This window comes from Cololabis saira, chromosome 18 (genome assembly GCF_033807715.1).
Source record: "Cololabis saira isolate AMF1-May2022 chromosome 18, fColSai1.1, whole genome shotgun sequence".
Taxonomy (NCBI): Eukaryota; Metazoa; Chordata; class Actinopteri; order Beloniformes; family Belonidae; genus Cololabis; species Cololabis saira.
The window spans coordinates 108,259-133,386 of NC_084604.1; the positions used below are offsets into that span (position 1 = coordinate 108,259).

The following is a 25,128-nucleotide window of genomic DNA, read 5'->3' on the forward strand; positions in this document are numbered from 1 at the left end:
CTGTTAAGTACTGTTCCATTCTTATTTCTACCATTTGGAGCCCTCACACCCTCGCACACTTGATCACTTCCAGCTGACGTCACTAAAGTCTGTGAGGGTTCAGGGTTGGAGGGTTTATGGTGGAGATTGGAATGTGTATATGTAGAAAAACATTAGGTAGCATTTTTCGGCAAGGTAGCAACGATCGGCAGAACACCGTAACGCCCCGTTAGATGCGCAAATCCATCTTGCGCTGCGTCGCTGCGCGGAGTATTACGGTATTACGGCGGTGCGGAAGGAAGGAAGGAAGGAAGCGTGACGCCGCTGCTCTCTGGCGCCCCCTGCTGGTCCTGCTGCCGTTCGACACGACGGCGTCCGAACCAGGAACTTCTCTCCCGGACTCTCAGCGTTCAGGGACCCGCACATACACGGACCGCCGTCTCCGAGGTTCAGCCCGGCCTGGCGTTATAGTGCCCCCACCCCCCTCTCGCTCCTGCCGCTCCTCCACAGGCTCCACTCCCTCCCCCGGGGCTCCGCCCGCGACACGGCTCCGACATGAGCGGCTACTTCAGCCTGGCGGACTGCGATGTGATCGGCTTCGACCTGGACCACACGCTGTGCCGCTACCGCCTCAAGGAGACCTCGTGGGTGAGTGAAGGCGGATTTATGCTTCCGCGTTAAATCGACGCAGAGCCTACGCCGTAGATTACGCCGTAGTAATTATTAGTTCCGCGTTAAACCGACGCAGAGCCTTCGCCGTAGGCTACGCCGTATGAATTATGGTTCTGCGTTAAATCGACGCAGAGCCTTCGCCGTAGGATTTATGGTTCTGCGTCGATTTAACTCAGAACCATAAATCAGCATGCGTCGCGGGCGGCTCGCACCGGTCCGTCCCGCCTGCATGTTCTGATTCAGGGGGATGGACAGGATGGAGATGATGGAGGTGATGGGGGTGATGGAGGTGATGGAGATGATGGAGGTGATGGAGAGGATGGAGATGACACGCGGGGGAACATGCGTGTGCATGCTGTCAGTGGGTGGACGTGCACGCGTTTGAGGCAATGCAGCGCATGCGTGACTCACAGGTTACATATCCCCCTTAAATCCCCCCTGATGCAGATGTTTCACCCCCCTGATGTAGATGTTTCACCCCCCCCTGATGCAGATGTTTCACCCCCGTGGTGCAGATGTTTCCCACCCCCCCCGATGCAGATGTTTCACCCCCCCCCGATGCAGATGTTTCACCCCCGTGATGCAGATGTTTCACCCCCCCCCATGCAGATGTTTCACCCCCGATGCAGATGTTTCACCCCCCCCACGATGCAGATGTTCCACCCACCCCCCCACCCCCCCATCTGCTGGTGTTTAGGGGCCGCGGTCACAGCAGACTCCCAGGATGCAGGGGCGGCTCCAGACATGTTTCATAGGGGGGGGCCAGATGGGGGCCACTTAACCCTTGTGCTGTCCTCGGGTCAAAGAAGGAGGAAGGGAAGAAGGAAGGAAAGAAGGAAGGAAGGGAGAAAAGAAAGAAGGAAGGAAGGAAAGAAAGGAGGAAGAAAGGAAGGAAGGGAGAAAAGAAGGAAGGAAAGAAAGAAGGGAGGAAGGGAAAAAAGAAGGAAGGAAGGGAAAAAAGAAGGGAGGAAGGAAGGAAGGAAGGGAAAAATAAGGAAGGAAAGGAGGAAGGAAGGAAGGAAGGAAGGAAGGAAGGAAAGGAGAAAAGAAGGAAGGAAGGGAGGGAGGAAGGAAGGACGGGAAAAAAGAAGGAAGGGGAAGAAAGAAGGGAGGAAAGAAGGAAGGAAGGGAAAAAAGGAAGGAAGGAGAAAGAAGGAAGGAAGGAAGGAAAGAAGGAAGGAAGGAAGGGAGGAAAAAAAGAATGAAGGAAGGAAAGGAGAAGACAAGGAAAGAATATACGAGGGGAAGGAAGGAAGGAAGGAAGGAAGGAAGGAAGGAAGGGAGGAAAGAAGGAAGGAAAGGAGAAGGAAGGAAGGAAGGAAGGAAGGAAGGAAGGAAGGAAGGAAGGAAGGAAGGAAGGAAGGAAGGAAGGAAGGAAGGAAGGAAGGAAGGAAGGAAGGAAGGAAGGAAGGAAGGAAGGAAGGAAGGAAGGAAGGAAGGAAGGAAGGAACAGGAGAATTAGGTCATTTTGACCCAAAGACAGTACAAGGGTTAAATTCTTGGGGTGGACAGCAAAACTAAAAGCCATCATTACAGGATTTTATTATACTGTTGTAGTATACAGGCTCAGAAATACTTAAAGAAACACCTACTGATATACTGATAATGTTACTAATGGTCTAATGTTCATAGACTAATGGCGCTTTTCCACTAGTACCTATTCAGCCCGACTCGACTCGACTTGCCCTCGTTTGTTTTAGATACCCAGATCAGAAGTAGGAGGTTGGAGCGACGTATTTGATTGTGTGATCTAAACGAAGAAGACAACAACACTAAAGATGGGGCATGCCGTCTCACAGCTAGAAGGTCCTGGGTTCGATTCCTGCCGGGGACGCTGTGGGCACTGAAGTGTGTGTTAGTTCCCCCATGACTTCAGTGCCCACACCCTGGGTGGGGTTGGAGAAAGGGCCTTTCTGTGTGGAGTTTGCATGTGGAGTTTGCATGTCCCCCGTGTTCCCTTGGGTAGCTAATGTGAGCTTCCCTCACAAAAACATGCAGCAGTCCTAGGCTCTACTGCCCCCTCTGGCCAACCGGGGCACCAGATGGGGTGGGGAGGATCTGGCCGGAATAACGTGATCCTTCCACGCGCTACGTCCGGGCCGGAGAAGCCCCACCCTGCCTGGTGAAAAGATGCGGCTGCTGCCGACTGCTCACTCCTCAGGTTAAGGAGGAGACCTGAGCTCAGTGCAGGAACTCCCGGGGTTGGTAGAGGGAGCAATGCCCAGGACTGTTACCCCTCGTTCACACTGAAAGCGTCACGGGAGTCCCGACGCCAGCATCTCGCCGCTTGGTGCATTCAGACTGAAAGCGTCAGTGCCTGCAGCGGGGCGGGTGGGCGGGGTTTCAAGCTGCGCTGCAGAACTGAAGGGAACAGTGGGAACAGCCTACACATATAACTGCACATCTTCAGTTTCCTATTTCACCATACATCACACTTTGGGACGCCTTCTTTATATTTTAGCATTATTTCCGCGTAGATAAGAGTGAGTTTGATGCTCCTTAACAAGTTTGGTCGGCGGATCAACATCAACGCCAGAGCTCTTGCTCCCGGTGAACCATAAATCCGCCTAGGCTGATTTATGGTTCCATCACACTTTGGGACGCCTTCTTTATATTTTAGCATTATTTCCGCGTAGATAAGAGTGAGTTTGATGCTCCTTAACAAGTTTGGTCGGCGGATCAACATCAACGCCAGAGCTCTTGCTCCCGGTGAACCATAAATCCGCCTAGGCTGATTTATGGTTCCGCGTCACACCAACGCAGAACCTACGGCGTAGGGTACGCGGCGACGCACACCGCACCGCACCATAATTCAGGCGAAGCTGCAGTCTGTGCGGTGATGAACACTGACACACCGGGTCGGAGCGGATTTGGTCATGATGTTTAACCTTTGTTTTTTGATTAATAAGCACGGGTTTTAATTATTTTTCGTTGGATCAATGTAGCAAATAAAATCGTTGGGACCATTCCGTTCCTCACCCATCAGATACATGTTTCACATGAGCAGTTCAGGTAAAAACGGCAGTCAAACCAGCAAAATGTCACTTTGCTGGATGAAATTTATTAATTCCTGATAAAATAAGTTTGTAAGTGCACGGCTCTGCTCCTGTACGCATGTGAATCAGTGTACGTTTGTGTGTACATGAAAGTACAATCTGCATTGAGGCTTCTCGCTTCGGGAATCCCGGTGTGTGATTGGACGACGCCTCGGCGTCGCCGCTGCTCATTTGCATAAAGTTCAGATTTTTCAACTTTCAAATTGCCGCGCCCGCCGCCCGACGCTCCTGCCGCTCCCGCCGGTCCCGCCGCCCCCGCCGCCTCTCGACGGCCGTTTTTCATAGACAATGAATGGCAGCCAGACGCCTATGACGTGACGCTTTCAGTGTGAACGCAGGGTTAGGTAGGAGCACTGGGTGATAAAATGGGGGAAAAAACCGGGATAAAAATATAAAAAAAAAAAAAAAAGATGTAGAACCTGGAGGATAGATGTGCTGCTGGGTCTGTGGCTTGTGTTTGATACCAAGTTAAAAAATGAGAGTGAGAGAAGCTTCAAGCGGTCACGGCTCGCGGCTTCCTCATTTTATTCGACCAGCAACGACCAGCAACAAGCATAAGTCTGTTTGGTGATCCAACTCTGAGGGTCAGATGTTCATAAACCATGTGCTGAGGAGAGAATTAAAAAGGGATCTAGACGGTGATAAGGAACGACCAGATCTACCAGGAGCTGTGTCACTTCATAGCTGCTCACGGCTCCAGCTGACTTTTCAGCAGCGCCGAGACAAACTAAAACTAAATTAAAAAGCATTGCCGCTTGAAGCTTCTCTCACTCTCATTTTTTAACTTGGTATCAAACACAAGTCACAGACCCAGCAGCACATCTATCATCTCCTCCAGGTTCTACATCTTTAGTGTTGTTGTCTTCTTCATTTAATCAAATACGTCACAGCAGCTTCACTCCAACCTCTTACCTGGAGCAGAAGCTCCAGGTGTTGAATTGTTATGGAAAAGAAACCAGGCCTAGTTGAGTAGAGCCCAGCTGAGATGAGTAGAGCTGAGTAGGTACTAGTGGAAAAGCCCCTTTCGTGACCTAAATCTAGACAACAAGGTCCAACCACTGGTGAAGAACAGAAAACGCAGGACAGGCTGTCCCAGTTTTAAAGAAGGGCACGAGTCACCCGTATAGTGTCCAGCTTCCTGAAAAAGCCGAAGCAAAAGGGAAGTCTGATATCTGACTGAGACTTGTGTAAACATGTAAATGGAAAAATCAAATCAAAGCTCCTGATGTTCCTGTCCTGTTTTAGCAATATCAATACCCCACTTCCTTCCAGCAGAATTTCTGTTCAAACCGTGCTGCCGACCGCCGTTGACAGTTTAGGATTTCAGTCGGGTCCAGAAAATGAGTTCAGATGAATCAAATCGTCTGTTTCAAGGAAAAGTTGTATAGACGATGCATGAGTTGGCCTTAAATTAGCCATAAATTACAAAAAGAAAAATCTTCCTGAGGTGTGGACCTCAGTGAAAGGACATGTTTTGTGTTATGTTGGTCTGGAAAATTCAGGTGTGTGTTAACAAAATGCTAAGAGGGAAAGACAAGCAATGATCTTAGAAAAGCATCAGTCTGGAAGGGGTTATGTAGCCATTCAAGACAGGTGCTAATCCTTTACAGGGGTGGATAATATATCGTAGCAAATTGACCCTACGGTCAGGGCTTGCAGTCATCAAATAAGTCTTATAAAGTGATTAAAAAGCTTGTTAAGCTGGAACATGGAAAGCGATTGGATTTACCTGCTTATCAACAGGTTTAAAGGAGATGTCTGGATTGTGTTTGGATAAGGAGCGACCATAATAATAATAATAATAATAATGATAATAATAAATGTTATTTATAATGCTCTTTACGTTACTGAAAATCTCAAAATTCTACAGTTAATAAATAATTAAAAGGAAACAGAAATAATACAATCAAGATAAGAGATAAAAGGGATGACAAGACACGGCAGAAAAGAGAATAAAACAATTAAAAACAGCAACTAGGGAAAAAAAAAAAACCAACAGCATTGTTTAGTGATAAAATGCTTTGCTAAAAGGAAAAGTTTTTAGTCCTCTTTTGAAATTGTCTGTGGTTTGTGGTGCCCTTAGGTTGTCAGGGAGGGCATTCCAAAGACGTGGGGCAGCGACACTAAAGGCCCTTTAAGACCATGTATTTAAAGTTATTATAGTGAAGTATCAATGTTTCCTTTATTGTATGCAAAAGTGCAGCACGAGCAGATTCCTTCTTTGCAACGTCAGATGGGATTGTCCTTCCAGGTTGGATAACTAACAGCAGAACTCAAGTGCTGACTGACAGGTGGGGTTAAACGGACTATTGGCCCTTCTGTGTGGGAATTAGTGGAGGTTTCAAACCGAGCCTAGGACTGATGAGAGCTTTGTTCATTAAGGAAGCTAAAACTGCACTGTGCTAAAGGCTTGATGACACAGTAGTTGGGTTGAAAACACTTGTGGGCGCTCGTCACACCGGTCAAATCAGTGACATCTACAACACACGTTTTCATCCGCAGACTTAAGTGCTGGTGTGTCTCGCCGTGTCCGCGTTGATCAAACTGAAAAGAGGAAGTATTAACACAGTAAAATAAGGGGTATTGAGATTAGCACAACTGTATTTGCATGTCTGTCATGTCATGGCTGCACTGCTGATCCCGCTGCCACACGGTGTGTTTCCAGCTCATCTACGAGAGCGTGGCCAGGTTTCTGGTGGAGCATAAAGGCTACGACAAAGACCTGTTGAACCTGACCCCTTCTATTTGGGATTTCTGGTGAGTCTGCAGCCGCAGTTTTCAGGAAGTTTATTGCAGAAACGCGTGTAATAAATACCTAAGAATCTGGCAGGAATTTCATGCAATATTGAGTTTTTTTTTATTTATTTTTTTGTTTTTGAAACATTTTGGACCAAACCCCATTTGATCACTCATTAACTTCCCCCCTCCTTTCCCCTTGTTAGTCACTATCACCTAAGCCATGTCCAAGTAAAATCAATATTTACACTGCAAAAAACCCCCCACTCTTTCCTCATTCTTGCCTTTTAATTCCAGTTCCCAGAAATTACGAACATTGTATGGACCGTAAATGAAACAGAATGTGAACATTTGCAAATCTCATGAGTCCGTATGTCATTCACAAGGAAACCCAGAACTCTTAGCAAATGTTGTGAGAAGGGTCGTGTTCACTACTCTGCAGCACTCCCTTCCCTGGGAATTGAAGAGGATCAGAGCTACTCAGCAGCCCTGGGCCTTCTTAGCTTTTGTTTCATGTCGTGCCAAATTTTTTGAGTTGGTTGAAGTCTGGACTTCAGACTGGCCCGTTTCAGGACCTGGACTTCAGCACTTCACTACCACTGAAGACGTGTTTTTATAACTGAAATGGTATCCAGTTTGGTATTGTCTTGCTGAAACGTGCAAGGCCTTCCCTGGAAAATATGTTGTATTGATGGGATGTTGCTCTTCAGATGTTTCCATCTGCGCATTCCATCAGAAATTAAAGCACCCCTGCACCGTCAGACACTAATGCACCCCTGCACCGTCAGACACTAATCCACCCCTGCACCGTCAGACACTAGTGCACCCCTGCACCGTCAGACACTAATGCACCCCTGCACCGTCAGACACTAATGCACCCCTGCACCGTCAGACACTAGTGCACCCCTGCACCGTCAGACACTAATGCACCCCTGCATATAAATCTATCTTTCCATTATATGCAGTTTAATAGAGTTATAGCTGATCCCAGCCGTCATCAGGTGAGAGGAGGGCTCCACCCTCTGATGGAAGGTTTTTAAATGTAATCTTAGATGTTTGTGCCTGACTTTCAACCCCTGACTCTTGTGTCCAGTTTTAAAGGAGTGGTTGTTGATCTAGAGGACGGAAATCTGGTGAAGTTGGCAGATGATGGGAGCGTCTTAAGGTACGATCTTGCGTCATTAAAGTTTTCATTTTGGCGAGATATCTTTGAAAAGTGGTTCTAGATTTAATGTTTTGTTGTTTGTTGCTTGAACAGAGCAACACATGGAACCGATGACCTGAGCACAGAAGATATCATCAAACATTATGGTCCAAAGAGGGAGTGGAAGCACTTCAACAGCCTCAATACCTCTTTCACGAGATCTGGTATGGACTTGACATCCATCTGTGATATCTCAGAACAGCATGCTGTAAGCACTTATGTGTTCAGATTTGTGTTTTACTGTTGCATTTAATTTTTTTTTTTTTGTGTTATTTTCTTTTGGCAGCGAAATACTATTTCTATGACAACTATTTTGATCTACCTGGGGCTCTGCTCTGCGGGAGAGTCGTGGACATGTTGCACAAGGTGATATATGATGCACCACTGTGAGATTTCACGTGGATGGTTTATGTTTTAACCGGGGGGAAATTTCTTTTTTTTTTTTTTTTTTTCTGACAGCGAGGCAATGAGGTGAATTCGGAATTTTGGAAAGACATGGTTGCTGCCATTGAACACAATTACAACACAGCTGCATTCAAAGGTACGTATTTAAAATCAAAAGCACGTTTTCCTTCGTCGTTGATCATGCAGGAACAAGACAAACTCGGCACACTGAAGATATTTTTCAAAGTCAAACTTTTATTCCATGATTTGGTCAGTAAGTGGTACATAACTTAACACATCCAAGTTTGAATTTCTCATCCTGTGTTTTGTTTTTTTTTTCTTTTTTTTTGGCGATCAAAGCGCTTGTGAGAATGTGCTGATCTCTGATAACATATATTACAACAGTTTTGTGTATCTTTTGTATGTATATTACAGGATAGTCCTTTTTAACAACAGACATTATTAAAACAAACACAAATAAAAAAAAAAAAGAAATCTTAAATTTCCTGACAATTGAATAGCACCACTTAGAATAAGTTCCAATGTTGGTCCAAGCTCCTTAAAATTTCAAAGACACAACCGAACAGGGGACAGGGATCAATTTGAGCCATACGTGTATAACAAGCGTACATATCTTTCGTTAATTCAGTAATTTATAAGCAAATTGAAGACTTTTGAGGATTTTAATGAGGCAGTTAAACTTGTAAAACTTGAAACCAACTCACAATATTAATTTTGTAAACTCATCTATACCTCTGAGTAGTTCTTTTAGTTTTTGGAAGGTTTTCAGATTTATTGAGATTTGTGAAATCACGTTGAGGCGATTAGGAACCCAGAGAAAACACAGTGAACATTGTCTGCAGCAAATATACCATTGCTCTCCTCATCTGGGACCTGGACGAAGACTCTGTCACCTGGATGCAGCATAAGAACGGCACTGCCGGACATCTGGTCTAGGAAGCCCTTGTTGTACTCATCATAAACAAAAACAACTGGCTCCTGGTTTTTGTAGAGGGCCACCAGCGCATTGGCACCGTTAACATGCATGTGGAAGCTGAAAAAGTAAAGGCCTGGGATCTGGCATGTAAACACGCCGCTGTGCGCGTCATAGTGCTGCTCCCCATTGTACAGAATCTGGTTGAACTGAATAGGGGCTCCAGCTGGGGGGTAGGCCATGGTCAGCACGGCACTAAAGGCAGACATGGGAGCCTTCATCATTTCATGAGGCATCACAACCTCGTGAGACTTGATTGGCATGCTCTTTTCGTGGTAGACCACCTGTCCTGGTGGACCAGGAGGACCAGGGGGACCAGATGGGCCAGGAGTACCATCTTGACCTCTCTCACCTGGAAGTCCAGGGGCACCATGGGGTCCACTAATTCCCTTAGCTGTCATGCCAGCTGGACCAGGAGGGCCTGGGATACCTGGATGTCCCTTGTGTCCAGGGGCACCTGTTGCACCTGTGGGGCCAACTGGTCCCATGGGCCCTGGCCTTCCAGATTCACCACTTTTACCTGGTGCTCCGGGGCCACCTGTGTGTCCTTTTAGTCCAGGGGCACCATTTGCACCAGGGAGTCCTGGAGATCCAGGGTTGCCTGATGATCCCTTTGGACCTTGAGCACCGTGATGGCCTGGCAAACCTGGGGGACCTACTGCCCCAGGGATACCTGACTTTCCACCAAAGCCCTGAGCTCCTTGTTCACCTTTGGCACCTCTTGGGCCTGGTGCACCAACCATACCAATGTCACCTTTGGGTCCAATTGGGCCTGGCTCACCCTGGAAACCTCTTGCACCCTGTGGACCAGCTGGGCCAATAGATCCTGGGCCACCTGGGGCACCAGTATATCCAGTTGGGCCTGGCTCGCCTTTCTGACCAGTTGTTCCTGGAGTACCAGGAGCTCCTCTGGATCCTGGAATTCCATGCTCGCCTGTTTTCCCAACACCTGGCATGCCTGGGGAGCCTGGCTGACCAGCAGGACCCTGTGGACCCTTTGGCCCCATAGGTCCAGGCATTCCTGGGGTACCATTCTGGCCTGGTTTCCCTGGTGCTCCTACTCCTGGAGGCCCAGCATGACCCTTCATCCCTGGCATACCCATTGGCCCAGAAGCTCCATCTCTTCCAGGCATACCACTCTTACCGGGCTCTCCGGGGAATCCGGTCGCACCAGGCTTGCCAATTCCAGGAGTGCCTGGCATACCAGATGGGCCCATTGGTCCAGTTGGACCTGATGGTCCTTGGACACCAGGAACTCCAATCCCTCTCTCTCCCTTGGGGCCAGGCATACCAGGGACACCAGGATGGCCCTTCAGACCAGGCTCTCCTCTTGGACCCACTGCGCCAGGGAATCCACCTGGTCCAGGTTTTCCAACAGCAGAAAGTCCAGCAGGTCCAGGGGTTCCTGGTGTACCAGGTGCACCTCTGGGTCCCATTGGTCCATTTGCACCGGGTGCACCTCTGTCGCCAGGAATTCCAGAAGCACCTGATTTTCCAGGGGCACCTGGGGTACCAGGTTTACCTGCTTGAGAGTGGCCGGGAGCTCCAGGAGCACCTGGAGGACCCCTTGCTCCTTGGTGTCCCACACCTCTCTCTCCAGGAGGCCCAGCTGGTCCCATTGGTCCTGGCTCACCTGGTGGACCTTGAGCTCCTGGCTGTCCCGCAACAGCTAAGAATATAAAAGCACACAACGTGGTGGAATTAATCATGTGATAAAATGCAGATGTCACATGTCTCTGTTACTTTACATTTTATGTTTATCATTCAATTTAATAAACCTGTGGGGTCATAAAAGAGGTTGTCTCCTGAGTTCTGCAAAAGAAAGGAACAAATAGAAATGTAGTAATGTTAAAGAGAGACTTCATCTGAAGCAGCTTGTGCTGTTTTCAGCTGTTTTATGTGAAGCGTTTACTTCTTGCTCGGATAACCCGACCCTGGTAACAAGATCCACCACAACCTGACTTAAAAGGCGGGTCCCTCTGATTGTGCTGTGGGTTGTGGCAATAGCAGTCCTTATTTTCCTTCCATGGTCTTCCCAAGAATCCTGATCTGTGGTTATTATTCCCAACAAACTTGGGTTTGGTGGCCTTGAGCACCAGCATTCACCCTTTAGTTTCCTGCACTGCTGTGAAGTTCAGCGGACAGTTGCATTGCATTGTTAGAGCTTCCTCACAAAATAAACCTAGATGCTGTATTTGCAATAAAATGTAAAAAGAAATCCACATTAGCTTTAACGCTAAAGTGCTATTAAACATCCACTGATCTAATCTTTTACAGTGCACAAGCCTCCATAGTCCTGCAAATCATCACCTTCAGAGGAAAGAGGGCTTGTCAGTCTGGCAGTGGCCTCGCTTTTGAAATGGTGTTTTGTGAAGAAAGTGCTCTTGACAGGACTGTCATTTTCTCGCCACATAAGGGTTTTGCCTGATTCCCCACAGGGGATGTTTGTGCCAGAGCGCGACTTTCTGGCAGCCGACAACGCCACAAACTGGAGGTGACGATGCTGGCCGCAGTGGCCGAGCCAGAGTTTGAACTTGACAGTGCTTGTAAACAGTGGATACTTTCATAGTAGTACGTTGTGTGTACTCTCTTTGGTTGCTGAAGTAAACGCCCCCGCCGTCTGAAACTTGATTTGTAAAGTTGTGACTCGTTTTTCTTTTATAATGGGAAATAACAGACCGTTAGATCAACTGTTTGAACTTGAAAAAGCTTTCCCTGCTCCGACTGTTATTGTTTCTTTCACCCTTTTATTGTGTGGCGTCTTTTTGATGCCACAAAGCACTTGGGCAGGGCGTCGCTGCAACGTGGTAACGGCATCTGTTTGTGAGATTTGTCAAATTGGAGCCCTGATTGTTTTTGTTGCATTTAACTTTCATGTGAAGCTTCAAACCAACCACTTCTATGAAAAAAATAAAATAAATAACATAATCAGCTGCTGCATCCTGATGTTGGATCAGTCTACACTGTGACGATAGCCATCCTAGTGGCAGCTCATATATTATTGTTTCTTTTTAAATGTGACTGGTTCAGTAACGACACTCATGTGGAGCACCAGAGCTCTTTAGCAGCTGCACCCCCCCCAGCTGGATGCAATAATGCACATACTCAAGGTGGAGTTAATGAAGGAGGTGGTGCTCTATAACTCCCATTTACCCACTTGCATGAGCCAACAGTTCACATGGGTGTGGAAAAGGGATTTCACTGAACTTTCAGTGCAGTGATGATGATGATGATGATAATCACGGGGATAATGACGTTAATTGTGGAGATAATTGCAAAGTTGTCTAAGATTTTAAGAAAATACATAGTTTTCTTGATTCACGCACCTTATCGCAATTATCAGATTAGATTCTGGTCTTAATTAGATTTGATGGCTCCGATAGCGTGTGGGGGGGGATTCATGAACTTTTAGTTTCTTTTCGTGGCCGTTGAAAGGACATGGTAGTTAATTTTGTTTCACTCTGGGTTCGGTGCGCTGTACCTTGTTATTAGGACGCAGCTGCGAAAAGAGGGGACTTCTACGGACTTCCCCAAGGTATCCATAAAACTAAGTTCTTACATTTTCAGGATTTCCATTCTCCTTTGAGAAGGGCTAAACATGGAGCAAGAGCCATACCACCTCTCATTTATTACCGCTATAGAGTTTATACTAAATGAATGAATTCTTCCAAATATTGAAGCATGGAAGTTGCATCGTCATGCCAGCTGCATTTGAAAATAACCCTAAGCCTTGACCCCCCTACCCCATGATGTCCACTTTACTTTGAAACCCATCTATCCATCCATCATCTATACTGGCTTATTTCTGTTTAGGGTCACAAGGGTCTGCTGGGGTCCAGGTTGCACAGGTTGCCAGGCCTCGTCATGAAAACAAACGCAGGAATAAATGACAAATGACTCACCATGGCTTTTCACGGGGTAGGCAGCCTTGGACACCTTTGAAGAGTAGTAGGGGGTTCCCTCGGCCAAAGCCAGGAGGATGAGAAGAAGGCTTGTTACCCTCAAGTCCATTTTGGGAAGCTAAACCTGCAAGTACAACAAAGATTCATGTAATAAGACAAAAGGTTTATAGCCTTTTTTCTCTGATTACAGTCAGTGACTGACAGATGTGAAATGAATCTCGTTGCTGGCGCTGCATCACTCCACAAGCACCCATCAGCGGAAATGACAGAGAGGGAGATTTCTAATCGTACTCAACTGTTCGGAAATGAGCAACTACAGTAGAAAGCATCCTCTGTGAGTTGGCCACATTTAGTTTATTAAAACCATACCATGATCCTTGTCCTGACACCAACCATCAGCCGCCTTTCCATGCACAAACGTGAAAACAGGCAAGGACCTACTCACCGCGGGGGGTTTGCGCTCCAAAGAAACAGCAGGGGGAGTCGGGAGGCAGTCGTCCCAGCGCAGGGCTTGTATATCCTTAGTTGTTGAACGTGTCTGCCTGAGTGAGTGGCAGCTGCTGCTTCCAGGGCACTGGGCTCGGGGTTTTTATATCTCCAGCACCGTTGGAGGACCAAAGCCCTCCCTGCTGTGATGTCATCTTTAATGATGGGTGCCATGTCCCAAGGAGGCCCCACACTTCAGGGTGACGGTCCTCCTCCCTTCCCTTCCCCTCCAGTCCCGTCTGCCTGTACGGAGCAGCAGGGAGGGGATTCCTGTCACACTCATTAGGGTGAAGTCAAATCAGTGATTGTCCAGCTCAGACACGCCCTTTACATCCATAATGGGACACTTTATTTGTCTTTTTTTCGTGCCTGTGACTGCTAAATCCCAAACTTTGGTGTCCTTTCTCATACAGTACCTGTACAAACCAAGGTGTTTTACTTTTACTTACTCCAGTCTAAAAAGGTGACATTATTATAGGATGTTTTTCTGGAAAAGTAAAGACTATATGAGCCTGACAAAACCTTCCTGCATTAAGATGGGTGAAACTTGGGTAGGCTACTTATAAAAGTAACTATTTTCAGTCAGTCGAGGTCAAACCTTCACCTGCACCAGCACCCGTATGTGCAGGGGTTTTAATGGATGCTGGAAAGTTGCGTTTCTTTTTTTTTTTCTTTCTTTTCGTTTCAGAGCATTACATTCAGGGAGTGCACTCTCATCTGTATGCATTGCAGATCTGACGCCAATTTGTCTCCATTTATTAAGTTCCACATTATCAAGCAGCTGTTGGCAGGTCTGTGCATTGCAGAGATCTGCAGTGCAGCCTTCAGACACCAGAGGGCAGAATTGAGGTTTCATTCTGAGGCGCTGGCCTTCAATCCTGCAAGAAGACGGCAGCGAGGATGCTGCAGCGATGCCTCGATTCTTTTTCTGGTCTTTTATCTCTCTTTTTTTTCAAGAAAACATTTTGAATCTCCGCTGCTAACAGAAACAGATTTGCTAAATACCAAGTCAGTTTTTTTTAACAGGTGTTTACTTGTGATGCAGAGACGTACAGCGCATATAATACCTTGAGTCATGCATTAAGTTAAAACTATGTGGCTTTAAGGTTTGAGAAAATGCTCACATCATTCCATATCGATTAAAGTTGACAGATTACATTTCAAAATGCTTAAAACACAGCAGCCTAAAAGCAGATAGAGAGGCAGTAATATAAACAAGCATAGTGCTACAGGTCCGTTTCCAGCAGGATGAATGTTGTTTCATCCCTGAAACTACATGCGTCAACCGCCTATGTGGCTTTTAATTTAGGTTTTCAAAGAATATGGTTCTTTATTGACCGACTAGACACAAGGGTAATATCTTGATGGCGTCCTAGTGGGATATCAACCCCTCCCATCCCAGTTCCTGTCCAACCATGTTATCACTTAACCGGGAAATGCAACTATAGCCCTGTTTTAGCATCTTTTCTACGGACCAAATTCTGTTCACATTACAAAGGTAAGGGAGAAGAAGACGAGGGTACAGCTACTAGACTGATTGCCTGTTGTCCCGATCTGTCCTCAGCAGAGAATGCAGAAGAAATAAAAATAAAATAAAATGCAACCCCATACTGTGTCACAACACTTCTTCCTTTGAGATGTTCAAAGGAAGAATGGGACAGGACAGCATCTAAAGCTCCCCATCTTGGTCAAAATGCACGAATGGATGTGTATCAACAAGGGAAATTAAAGGAGCTTGAGGCAGGATTGAGGCAGGATTTATGAAAAAAATTTGTATACGTTTTAAGTTTTCTAGTAATAATGTAAGCGTTCCAAACCCAAAAGAATGGGCCCTCTAGTGTATCTCTCCGTTGCCTTGAACGTGTGCTGCAAAATGTGCTGCAATTCGGGCCCAAATTTCCCGCGCTGGGCTGCGGATGTGACGTCACATGACGCTGCATGCGCGTTCTCCCCGTTCTCCCGTGCCGGCTTCGCTGTTGGCTGCAGTACCCCCGACGGCCGTCGTGGTGAAGGGTGGTAGTACTATCTGGTATTTTCAATTAGTGCAGTGAGTAGAATTTTTGGTTAGTATATCTGGCATGATTATAGCACTATGAAATATGTTTTGGTGTGTATGGACTTTGACTGACTTAATTTTTATTTTTTTGTGGAAGTTGAGTTGTGGGGGGTTTGTGTTCTATGTATGTAAGGTATACCCCTCTTTTTTGGATTGAAAATATAAAAATACAATAAAAAAAAGAAATGTCACTACGGACCTGTAGTTTCAAACGTTTAGTCACTTCATTCCCACCGCATCGTGTTGTTTTCAACTGCAGGTTAAATTCCAGTTTCATCGTTTCTGTTTATCGGTATCCCAACGCTTAAAGCGATAACATTCCGTCTCTAGCGGTACCTGCAGGTTGTGTAGTTATCAGTACTTGTAAACATTCTGCGCAGTTTTCGACACCAGTCATCAACACCAATTTATATAGAATAAAAACTAAATAAATATTTCCAAAGGAAATCCTTGATGTGTCATGCCAGGTCCAAGCTGCTCAGCCGGTCCAGTCACTGACCCCCATTTTAATTGTTTAATTAGGATCCCCATTAGCTACAGCATGACTGCAGATATTCTTCCTGGGGTCCGCCAACATTTTAAAATAATACAGTACTAAACATAACATAATAAAAGCAAACCAAATGAATTTCCACTAGATAAAAAGAATATCAAATTAAAAATACTCTGCAAAAAAAGCAGAGACATTCCATAAAATTAAGACAGCGAAATGAGAACAAAACACAACAAAAACACTGCACAGTTAAGAGTTCACCTGAGGTCGTCAAAAAGTCTGAAAAACAGTCCACAATTTCATTTCATTTGTAGTCTAGAACTTCACAGCTGATCTAATACAGAAAAAAAGAAAAAAATACATTCAACAAAAGCTGCTGGTTTCAGTGTTCTCTATTTCAATGTTCTATAATTGTTACTTATACTGATTCAAAAGATGTTGCTTGACTAATAATTTGAATGTTCTTATGCTGTATGTTTGTGTGATGTGTTTGGAGAATGAATTCCACTCAATCATGGCCCTGAACACAACAGTTCTGTTACCAGCATTAGAATCACATTTGGCAGCAGAATCTCCTCCAGCTGCAGGTCCGGTGATTTATTTATGACAGTCAGAGCTGGAACATTCTGGTAGAATACCTGAGGAGTCTTTTGTTATAGACATATTTCTAATGAATGATGAGTAAAGTAATCTGTCACTAACCATTAACCAACCAAGATTCTTATGCATTTTAATAGCGCTTGTCGTCCAGTTACAACTAAAGCCTGATTTATGGTTCTGCGTTAAACCAACGCAGAGCCTTCGCCGTTGCCGTGATGCCGTGATGCCGTCGTGAACCCTTCGGACTTCTCCGTCATTTCATTTCGCCCCGGTGCAATACCCCCCCAGAGCACTAGGGGGTGCGTTCTTTTCCTGAATGGTTTATCGTCGTCTCTAGTTGATTCTTTGTTTAGCTTGTTTAGCCTCCGGCTTTTCCGGTCACAGTGAACGATGGCGACAATGAGATGGAAATGAGCTTTCTACCAAATCTGGTTTGCCCATCTTCTCGTTTCTTGTAAATGATCAATGCTAGCACGTGTCCCTAAACTACTAAATAAATAAATAGTATGGAAGGCCATTGATAATGTTCTGTCCGTGTACAACAACAAGATGTTTAAAAATGGCGGGGATGGCGCAGTCTGGAACCGGAAACGCGTTGCTACCAAGCGAACCAATCACAGCCCTCTCGGTCTGCGTTGGGTCGTAGTTACAATTTTTGGGAGGTGCAGGTCAGGCTATGGCGTAGCTACGGAGAGACTCCCGCGTAGCCGTGTACCCTACGGCGTAGGCCAGGGATGCAGCTCTTTAGCGCCGCCCTAGTGGCTCCCTGGAGCTTTTTCAAAAATGTTTGACCTTTTTTTTTCCTTTTTTTCTTCTTTTTTTTCTCTTTATTTTTCTTTTTTTTCCTTCTTTTTTTTCTTTTTTTCTCTTTTTTCTTCCTTTTTCATTTTCCTTTTTAATCTCGACATTTTGACTTTTCTCGAAATTTTGACTTTTTTCTCAACATTTCGACTTTTTTCTCAAGATTGTACTTCAACATTAATCTCGACATTTCGACTTTTTTCTCGACATTTCAACTCTTTTTTCGACATTTCGACTTTTTTCTGGACATTTCAACTTTTTTTTCGACATTTCAACTTTTTTCTCAACATTTCACCTTTCGCCATTTGCCTTCATTCTAAGGCTTATACAAGACTTTTTTGCGGCTCCAGACATATTTGTTTTTTGTGTTTTTGGTTTGGGTTGCCGACCCCTGGCGTAGGCTCTGCGTTGGTTTAACGCAGAACCATAATTCAGGCTTCACAACAATGCGTGCAACCCTGCCCAGTGTTGCCTGGCAACCAAAGATGCTGCACAGGCTGAGCCCGAGGGGACTTCAGGTAAATGGATTGTAAACAAAATAATGCCCCCATCAATCTTACATGGGTAGAGAGCGTGATCTGTGATCGGTTCAACGCGTGTGTCTTATGTATCTGGATTCGAACAAGCCTTTCTCTTCTTTATCGCTTGAACTGCCAACGTCTCAGCAGCCGCAGACGAGCGCTGACTCAGCTCTGGGCATCCCTGGTTAACTCCTTGAATGAGATGATAGAGCAGTTATGGGGGGCGGAGTCCACATTTAAGAATTTTCTAAGCAGCAGATTTGCATCTCAGCATGAAAGTGGCTCTGACCACAGTGAAGCATGGCAGGTTTTTACTTCAACGGGACGTTTTTCTCCTCTTCTTGATGCGTCAGAATTATTACCTCTGTTTCTAAATCTGGCCGTCGTGAGTTTTAATGGAAGCGGCTACTTAGATTCACAAACGGCTTTTGGGCGAGCTCCCACTTTGCATGGCAGAAAGCAGTCGCAGAGCATAAACATGTAATTAGGAGGGTAGATGAAGTTCATGGAAAGGATTTCTGACACAAACAATGTAACAGTCCCCTCAGTGTTTTCATCCCTCTCTTGATAGCAGGGTGGGTGGTATTTCTGGGAAGGGTCTGCTCTAATTATTGTTATGCCCCAACAAAGGACTGTTTATTTGTGCCACATTTGCAGAAAGCCTTTGCATTAATTACTCGTAGTATTTTGCAGACTCAAATGACTGGAAATGGCCGTGTGATGTGCACTTTCATCCGCGTGTTATTCCACGCGGCTGGCACGATTTATTGCATCTTTTTTTTTTTTTTTCAGATTGATTAAACATTTGCAAAGCTGGAAAGAAAAACTAAGAAAGATTAACCTCTCTGCCATGATCGGGTCATTCTTTCTTTCTTTTTTCTTTTTCTGAAGCTTTTTCCTTTGTGGTATTTGAGTAAACCACTTCTTGGGAACTGTTTTTTTTTTATTCTCCATGATAGCAAGTGCAAGCCAAAATCAAGATACAGGTGTCTGATTGGTCGATATGTGATAGTTCCTACTTTCTGCCATAACTTTTGAATGGTTTGGTATAGAGAGTTGTGGGTGGTGTCATCTGCTAAATGTACAGGCCTGAAGAATCTACATGAAGTCATACAAGCTTCCACTGCAGCCTGAACGTGCACAAGGGTGGAGGCCGTTCATCGCTGCTTGCAGCTTTAATTCTTTTTGTTTTTGAATATAGATTAATTTTCAGATTAACTAAGATTTACTACAACTAATCAGAGATTTTCCTTTATCATTTTTTACCCTTTTTTTAGGTGATACTGAGTAAAGATCTGCTGGGACAAGAGTTTGTGCTTTTTTTAAATTTTATATATATTATATTTTTTACATTTTATTTATTAATACATTTATGACTAACCTTCACATCACTGTCAGATTTTCGGCAGAGCATCACTCACCTCTTTTGGATGGCAGGCCTTCAGTCATCTATACTGTGCTTTCAAATGTTCAATTAAGCGATAAAATCCAGCATTTTCATTAACTGACGGTGGCTGGTCATCAAAGACGATGAATTCAGGATGTTTGTCCATCATTGCTGTGCCTTTCTGCCTCAGTTTGGGGTAATATTTCATGTTTTTTTTGTTCAAAGCAAACTTTAGCTACATGCAGTGTATGTAATAACTGCTCGGGGGTTTATGTTCATGTTCTGGGTCTCTGGAAAGCGTCTTTTACAACATCTGTTGTATTAGACGCTATATAAATAAAATTGAATTGAATTGAACTGAGCGCCAGCCGGTGTTGAATCTTATCCCATAACAATTAACATGTGATTCATCACTCCAACAAACATTTTCCATTTTTCCCTTGGGGGTAAACATCAGGCATGTCTCTGTTCCCTCTGGTCTTCTGCATTTGTGCTAAACTGTTCCTAGACCATCTTTTCTGGAAGGGTTCCTGAGTCCGTGCAGTGATTCCCGTTATCTCGTCTGCTTTATGCTCAGCGGTGCCTGAGGGCATGAAGATCACTGCAATCAATCAATAAATCAATTACTTTATTTGTCCCCAAGGGGGCGATTAGTTTCGCGACAGGAGAAGCACACAATGGTAAATATACATAAAATATACATAATTAATTACAATAAGTTCCACATCATAGTACAGAACTAAGCTATAGTTAAGAGGGAAGGCTTTTTCACCAACTACCTTTTCCTTCCAGCATTTAAAAGAATAATAGCGGAGGAACAAAGGAGAGTTTGTATCTGTTAGTCTAAGCAGTAACTGATGTAGAAACTGAAAGTGTTTATTAAGGGATGTGAGAATCAGACAACATGGAGTTCTTGATCAGCTGTTTGTTATAAAGTTCTTGTAAAGTTTGTTGAGCCGACCCAATGATTTTACTGCTTAGACTGACAACCTTATTGAGCAAGTTTCTGTCTTTGACATTCAAAGATTGAAACCAACAAATAAAAGAAAAAGTGATAACAGATTTGATGAGAGAACGATAAAACATAGACATCAGGGAAGAATCCAGCTGGAGTTTAGAGAGTTTTCCAAGACAAAAAAGGCGCTGCTGGCTTTTCTTATATATTGAGTCCGAATTTTTTCCAAATGACAGTTTGTTGTCAATAATAGTGCCTTAATATTTACAGGACTCAACAATTTCAACTTCTCCAGCATCCAATACTTTGTGCCATACGCACAGATATTTCTTGAGTTTATCTGAATCTTTTGATGATGTTATGTACTGTACATGATGAGATATACAAATCTTTGACCAGTTCAGTTCTGTCCATCTTTATTTCTGCCTCCTTTAGCTGCTTTCTTTCTTTACACTCGGTCAAGGCACCGAGGTGTTGCCAGTTGATCAGGCTGATTAGTGGATTAGTTCCAGGCCGTTCCTCCGGGAGTTTCTTTTCATTTCCCAGTCATCAAATTCAGGTATTATTATTTTTATGAAAGGTTAAATGTCTCTTTTTGAATGTTGGATATGTTTTTATGTTAAATATGGATTTATGAGATTTGGAAACCATTGCATTTTGTCAGCATTTCCATTTTACACAGTTTGTGGAATTGTGTTTCACACCTTGAGTGTTTTTCTGCTTCTTATTTGGTGCCACTGATTTTAAGGATGCCATGGATCCTGGGAAAAAAAACTGGGAATAATTGCAGGGTGATGAGCAGAGGCCTTTACGGAAGAGCTAAAACTAGGAGCTAAAGATAGTACTTGACTTGGGAAATGAATGTGGTTTAGATTTAACGTTTTAATAAACCAAATAAACCACTAAGAGGCACTTAGGACTTTATGAATGGAAGTAGTGAAGCCGGACCTCCTCGCTGTATATTGGACACAATTACAGGGATCCAAAGACAAAAAAAAGTCCTGGTTGGAAGGCTGACCGACCTGAGTCAGTGGAATTCAGAATAGCAACCAAAAGCCTCCACTGCATCCTTCTGGATTTGCTTTTCCTTTTTCCAAATCATTATGAAATTATGCAACGGTTTGGTCTCATTTGAAAGAAAAATAAAAGACAGAGACGTTGAACGACATGGTTACCAAATTAGATTTCGTTCTCGCTTTAGAATTTATTTCAGGAGCAGGTAATAAGTTAGTTTAAAGTTAATTATCTTAATCAAAGCTGAGTGAGGGCTATAAAGACCTTTTCATTTCTGCCGTACTTACCTCCTCAGTTTGTAATTTAGGGTCGTTATGTTGCAATCTGCTTCTCTCAGCAGCTCAGCTCACAAGCAGGTATAAACTTAACATTAACATAAAGTTATTTTCTTTCACCACTTTGATAAAATGCATTCACACTTTAGAAGGTTGTGCCTTCAACTTGTTTTATTTACAGTCACGGTCGTTCACCAAGCACACGCTTTTATCCACAGCCACTCACAAGTGAGGAACAACCGTCAAGCGACGGTCAAGTCAAAGAGTCAGTTTTAAAAAAGATATGAAAGGAGAAGCATGTAAACAGTACTGGAGTTGAGGGGGGATGAGGGGGATGACAACCTCCCTGAAATAAAAATGGTCCAAATCATCCCCCCCTGAAATAAAAACGGTCCAAATCACCCCCCCCCCCCCCCCCCCGAAATAAAAACGGTCCAAATCCCCCCCCCCCCCTGAAATAAAAACGGTCCAAATCATCCCCCCTGTAAAACTGCCATCCCCCCCTTTCCATCCCTTATGTCATTTCATCAATGAATATGGCTTTACTGCTATTTCAACATTTAGAGCCATCACCAGAAAAATAACACCAGAAAAATAACTTATTTGACAATTTTCACCTGTTTCAAGTACATTTTCACTTGAAATAAGTAGGAAAATCTGCCACTGGGACAAGATTTATCTTCTTATTACAAGCAAAAAAATCTTGTTCCACTGGCAGATTTTTCTACTTATTTCAAGTGAAAATCTACTTAAAACAAGACTCATCACTGGAAAAAACAACAATTTCCACCTGTTTCAAGTGTAATGAGATTTTTTTTACTAAAATGAGACATTTTAACTAGAAATAAGACAAATATTCTTGTTAAGATTTTGAGTTTTTGCAGTGATCCATTTTACTTATCCTATGAAGGACAGAGTCATATTGATAAGTTCAGAAAACTGTTTTTTATTGTTGTGTTTTGATGTATTTGATGTAAGCCCAGTGGATATTTAAAGCTTACAGAAGGCTGCCTTCTCTCGACGGCTTATGATGCGGCAGGCCGCATGGCTCGCATTGGGAACTCCCTCTCCGTGCTCCTCCTCGCCCAGTCCCAGATGTTGCAGTCGGAGCATGAGGGCGGGGAGGTGGGTGACACGAACGACGCTGCGCTCCAAGCCTTCGGGTTGATGACCAGAGAGCTTGGCCGCCTGATGTCCACCCTGGTGGTGACGCGGCGTCAGGTGTTGCTGGCGCAGGCACCCATGTCTGACGATTGCAGGCAGACGCTACGGAAGCTTCCTGTAGTGCCGGGCCAGTTGTTTGGGCCAGAGGCAGAACGGGCTTTGGAGTGCAGGAAGCAGTCGGGTCAGGCATCAGAGGCCTGGGGTCGTCGGAGTGCGAGCATGGGACCCCCAGCTCAGCACTCCAGGAGACGGGGCGCACAAGACCTGCGCCGCTCACATCCCCCGAGCCCCCCTCCGCAGCCCTGGCAGCACAGCCGGGTTGCTGGGGGTGGTGGGCGTCAGCCCAGGGGCACACACCCTACACCTCGCCGGTCTCAGCGGGTGCAGGGGCAACACCAGCATCCCCCCAAACCCCCAAATAATCCTCGAGGCACTCTATGAGGGCCTCGGGCCGGCGGTGGGCAGGTTTTCACATCAGCACCTGGCCTATTGGGCAGCCCATTCTCAGGATGTATGGGTTTTGAAAACACTGTCCCAGGGCTACAGCGCCGGCCCCCACTACCCTCCGGGGTCAGGGAAACCTCAGTCAGAGACCCCGGGAGGTCCCTGTGTTTGTCACAAGAGATAGCCAAACTCTTGGACAAAAAGGCCGTCACAAGAGTTCACCCACATACACAGAGCAGTGGGTTTTACTCAACATACTTCCTCATTCCGAAGAAAGACACTTCTGTTCGGCCTGTGCTGGACCTTCGGGGTCTGAACCAGTACCTGAAGGTCCTCCCATTTCGGATGCTGCGTACACGCGACGTCCTTCACTCTGTCACTCCAGGGGAGTGGTTCACCTCCATAGACCTCAAGGACGCCTACTTTCACGTCCCGATACACCCAGACCACAGACGGTTTCTCAGTTTTGCCTTTCAAGGCCACGCCTACCAGTTCACCGTCCTGTCTTTCGGCCTGTCAGTGGCTCCTCGCATCTTCACCAGATGCATGAGGGCGGCCTTGACATCGCTATGCCTGTCGGGGGTGAAGATTCTCCCATATATGGACGACTGGCTTATATGCGCCCCCTCTCTCCAGGAGGCGGAGCTGATGACATCCAGGGTCCTCACACATATCGAGGCTCTGGGCATGTCGGTAAATTGGGAGAGGAGCTTGTTGCGTCCTACGCAGCAGACCACCTTCATCGGCCTGTCCCTCGATTCCGTATCGATGCAGGCACGCCTTACTGCAGAGCGGGCGGAGCGGATTCAGGACCTGCTACGGTCCTTCCGCCTCGGGATGAGGTTGCCCGTCCACACATGGCTCCGACTGCTGGGGATGCTGTGGGCGGCCTCGGCTGTGACACCTCTGGGGCTGCTGCACCTGCGCCCCCTGCAGATGTGGTTCAACAGCCTCCAGATGGACCCTCGCCTTCACAGGTGGGTCAAGGTCAAGGTTACACACCAGTGCCTTATTCATCTCCACCGGTGGCGGGACAGCACCTTTCTATTGCACGGTGTTCCTCTCGGCTCAGTCCCTTCGAGGCGAGAGGTGGTGACAACAGATGCCTCACCTCAGGGTTGGGGTGCGGTATGGCAGAAGAGGTCAGTCCAGGGGGTTTGGGGCCCTCTGTGGCGGGAACGGCACATCAATGTCCTAGAACTCCGGACTGTCTACTTGGCGCTGAGGCACTTCTTGCCCTTTCTCAGGGGCAAGCATGTCCGTGTCCGGACAGACAACACTTCGACAGTGTTTCATGTCAACCACCAGGGGGGAACCAGGTCGCTGGACTCCTTGAACGAGGCCCGGAGATTGTGGATGTGGGCTCATCCTCAATTGGCCTCCTTGAGGGCAATGCACCTCCCTGGCAGAGCCAACGTGGTGGCGGATTCCCTCTCACGCCGGTGGCTGCCCCCAGGGGACTGGCGGTTGCACCCCCAGGTGGTGCAAATTATTTGGGATCGATACGGGGAAGCCTGTGTGGATCTGTTCGCCTCGGAGTGTACGACTCATTGTCCACTGTGGTTCTCTTTGGCAGAGACCAGTGCCCCGCTCGGGATGGACGCTCTTGCCAACACTTGGCCGAGAGGCCTCCTTTATGCGTTCCCTCCGATTCCCCTGGTGATGCCCACGCTTCACAGGGTGAGATTATCGGGTCACAGGGTCCCCCTGGTGGCGCCCAAGTGGCCCTCGGGGATTTGGTTCTCCACGCTCCTCAGCCTGTTGGACGGGGAGCCTTGGCAGCTCCCAGTACGGTCGGACCTCCTGTCCCAGCTGGGTGGGGAGGTATTGCATCCCTCTCCTCCTTCAACTCTGGGCCTGGCCGTTGAGAGGGGAGGGTCATTCTTGACGCACCTTGAGCCCTCAGTATGTGAGACCTTGCAGAATGCTAGAGCTCCTTCCACAAGAAGGGTCTATTCGCATTGCTGGGCCGCTTTCTCCTCCTGGTGCAGGGACGGGGGTTTTG

At 46.0% G+C, this 25,128-nt stretch overlaps 2 protein-coding genes across 2 annotated transcripts in view; one reads left to right on the plus strand and one right to left on the minus strand.

Annotated features, from left to right (window-relative positions):
• Nucleotides 1-331: 331 nt before the first annotated feature.
• nt5dc1 (5'-nucleotidase domain containing 1) overlaps nucleotides 332-25,128 on the plus strand; it is a 220,510-nt gene continuing 195,713 nt past the window's right edge. Inside the window, exons 1-6 of the mRNA XM_061707416.1 lie at nucleotides 332-627; nucleotides 6,373-6,464; nucleotides 7,537-7,608; nucleotides 7,702-7,811; nucleotides 7,934-8,013; nucleotides 8,107-8,188. Coding sequence (XP_061563400.1) covers nucleotides 535-627; nucleotides 6,373-6,464; nucleotides 7,537-7,608; nucleotides 7,702-7,811; nucleotides 7,934-8,013; nucleotides 8,107-8,188 — 529 coding nt within the window. The 5' untranslated portion in view covers nucleotides 332-534. The remainder of the gene's footprint in view (nucleotides 628-6,372; nucleotides 6,465-7,536; nucleotides 7,609-7,701; nucleotides 7,812-7,933; nucleotides 8,014-8,106; nucleotides 8,189-25,128) is intronic.
• On the minus strand, nucleotides 8,267-13,487 carry col10a1b (collagen, type X, alpha 1b). Its single transcript, XM_061707415.1, has 3 exons — nucleotides 13,373-13,487; nucleotides 12,928-13,051; nucleotides 8,267-10,694 (listed from the first exon to the last, which is right to left on the minus strand). Exons 2-3 carry the CDS (start codon nucleotides 13,034-13,036, stop codon nucleotides 8,842-8,844), a joined length of 1,962 nt encoding a protein of 653 aa, XP_061563399.1. The 5' UTR covers nucleotides 13,037-13,051; nucleotides 13,373-13,487; the 3' UTR covers nucleotides 8,267-8,841.

Coding starts and splice junctions, on each gene's coding strand:
- col10a1b (XM_061707415.1), bottom strand. CDS start 13,036: ATGGACTTGAGGGTAACAAGCCTTCTTCTCATCCTCCTGGCTTTGGCC. Junction 10,695..12,927: donor CTACCCCGTGAAAAGCCATG/GTGAGTCATTTG, acceptor TTATATTCTTAG/CTGTTGCGGGACAGCCAGGA.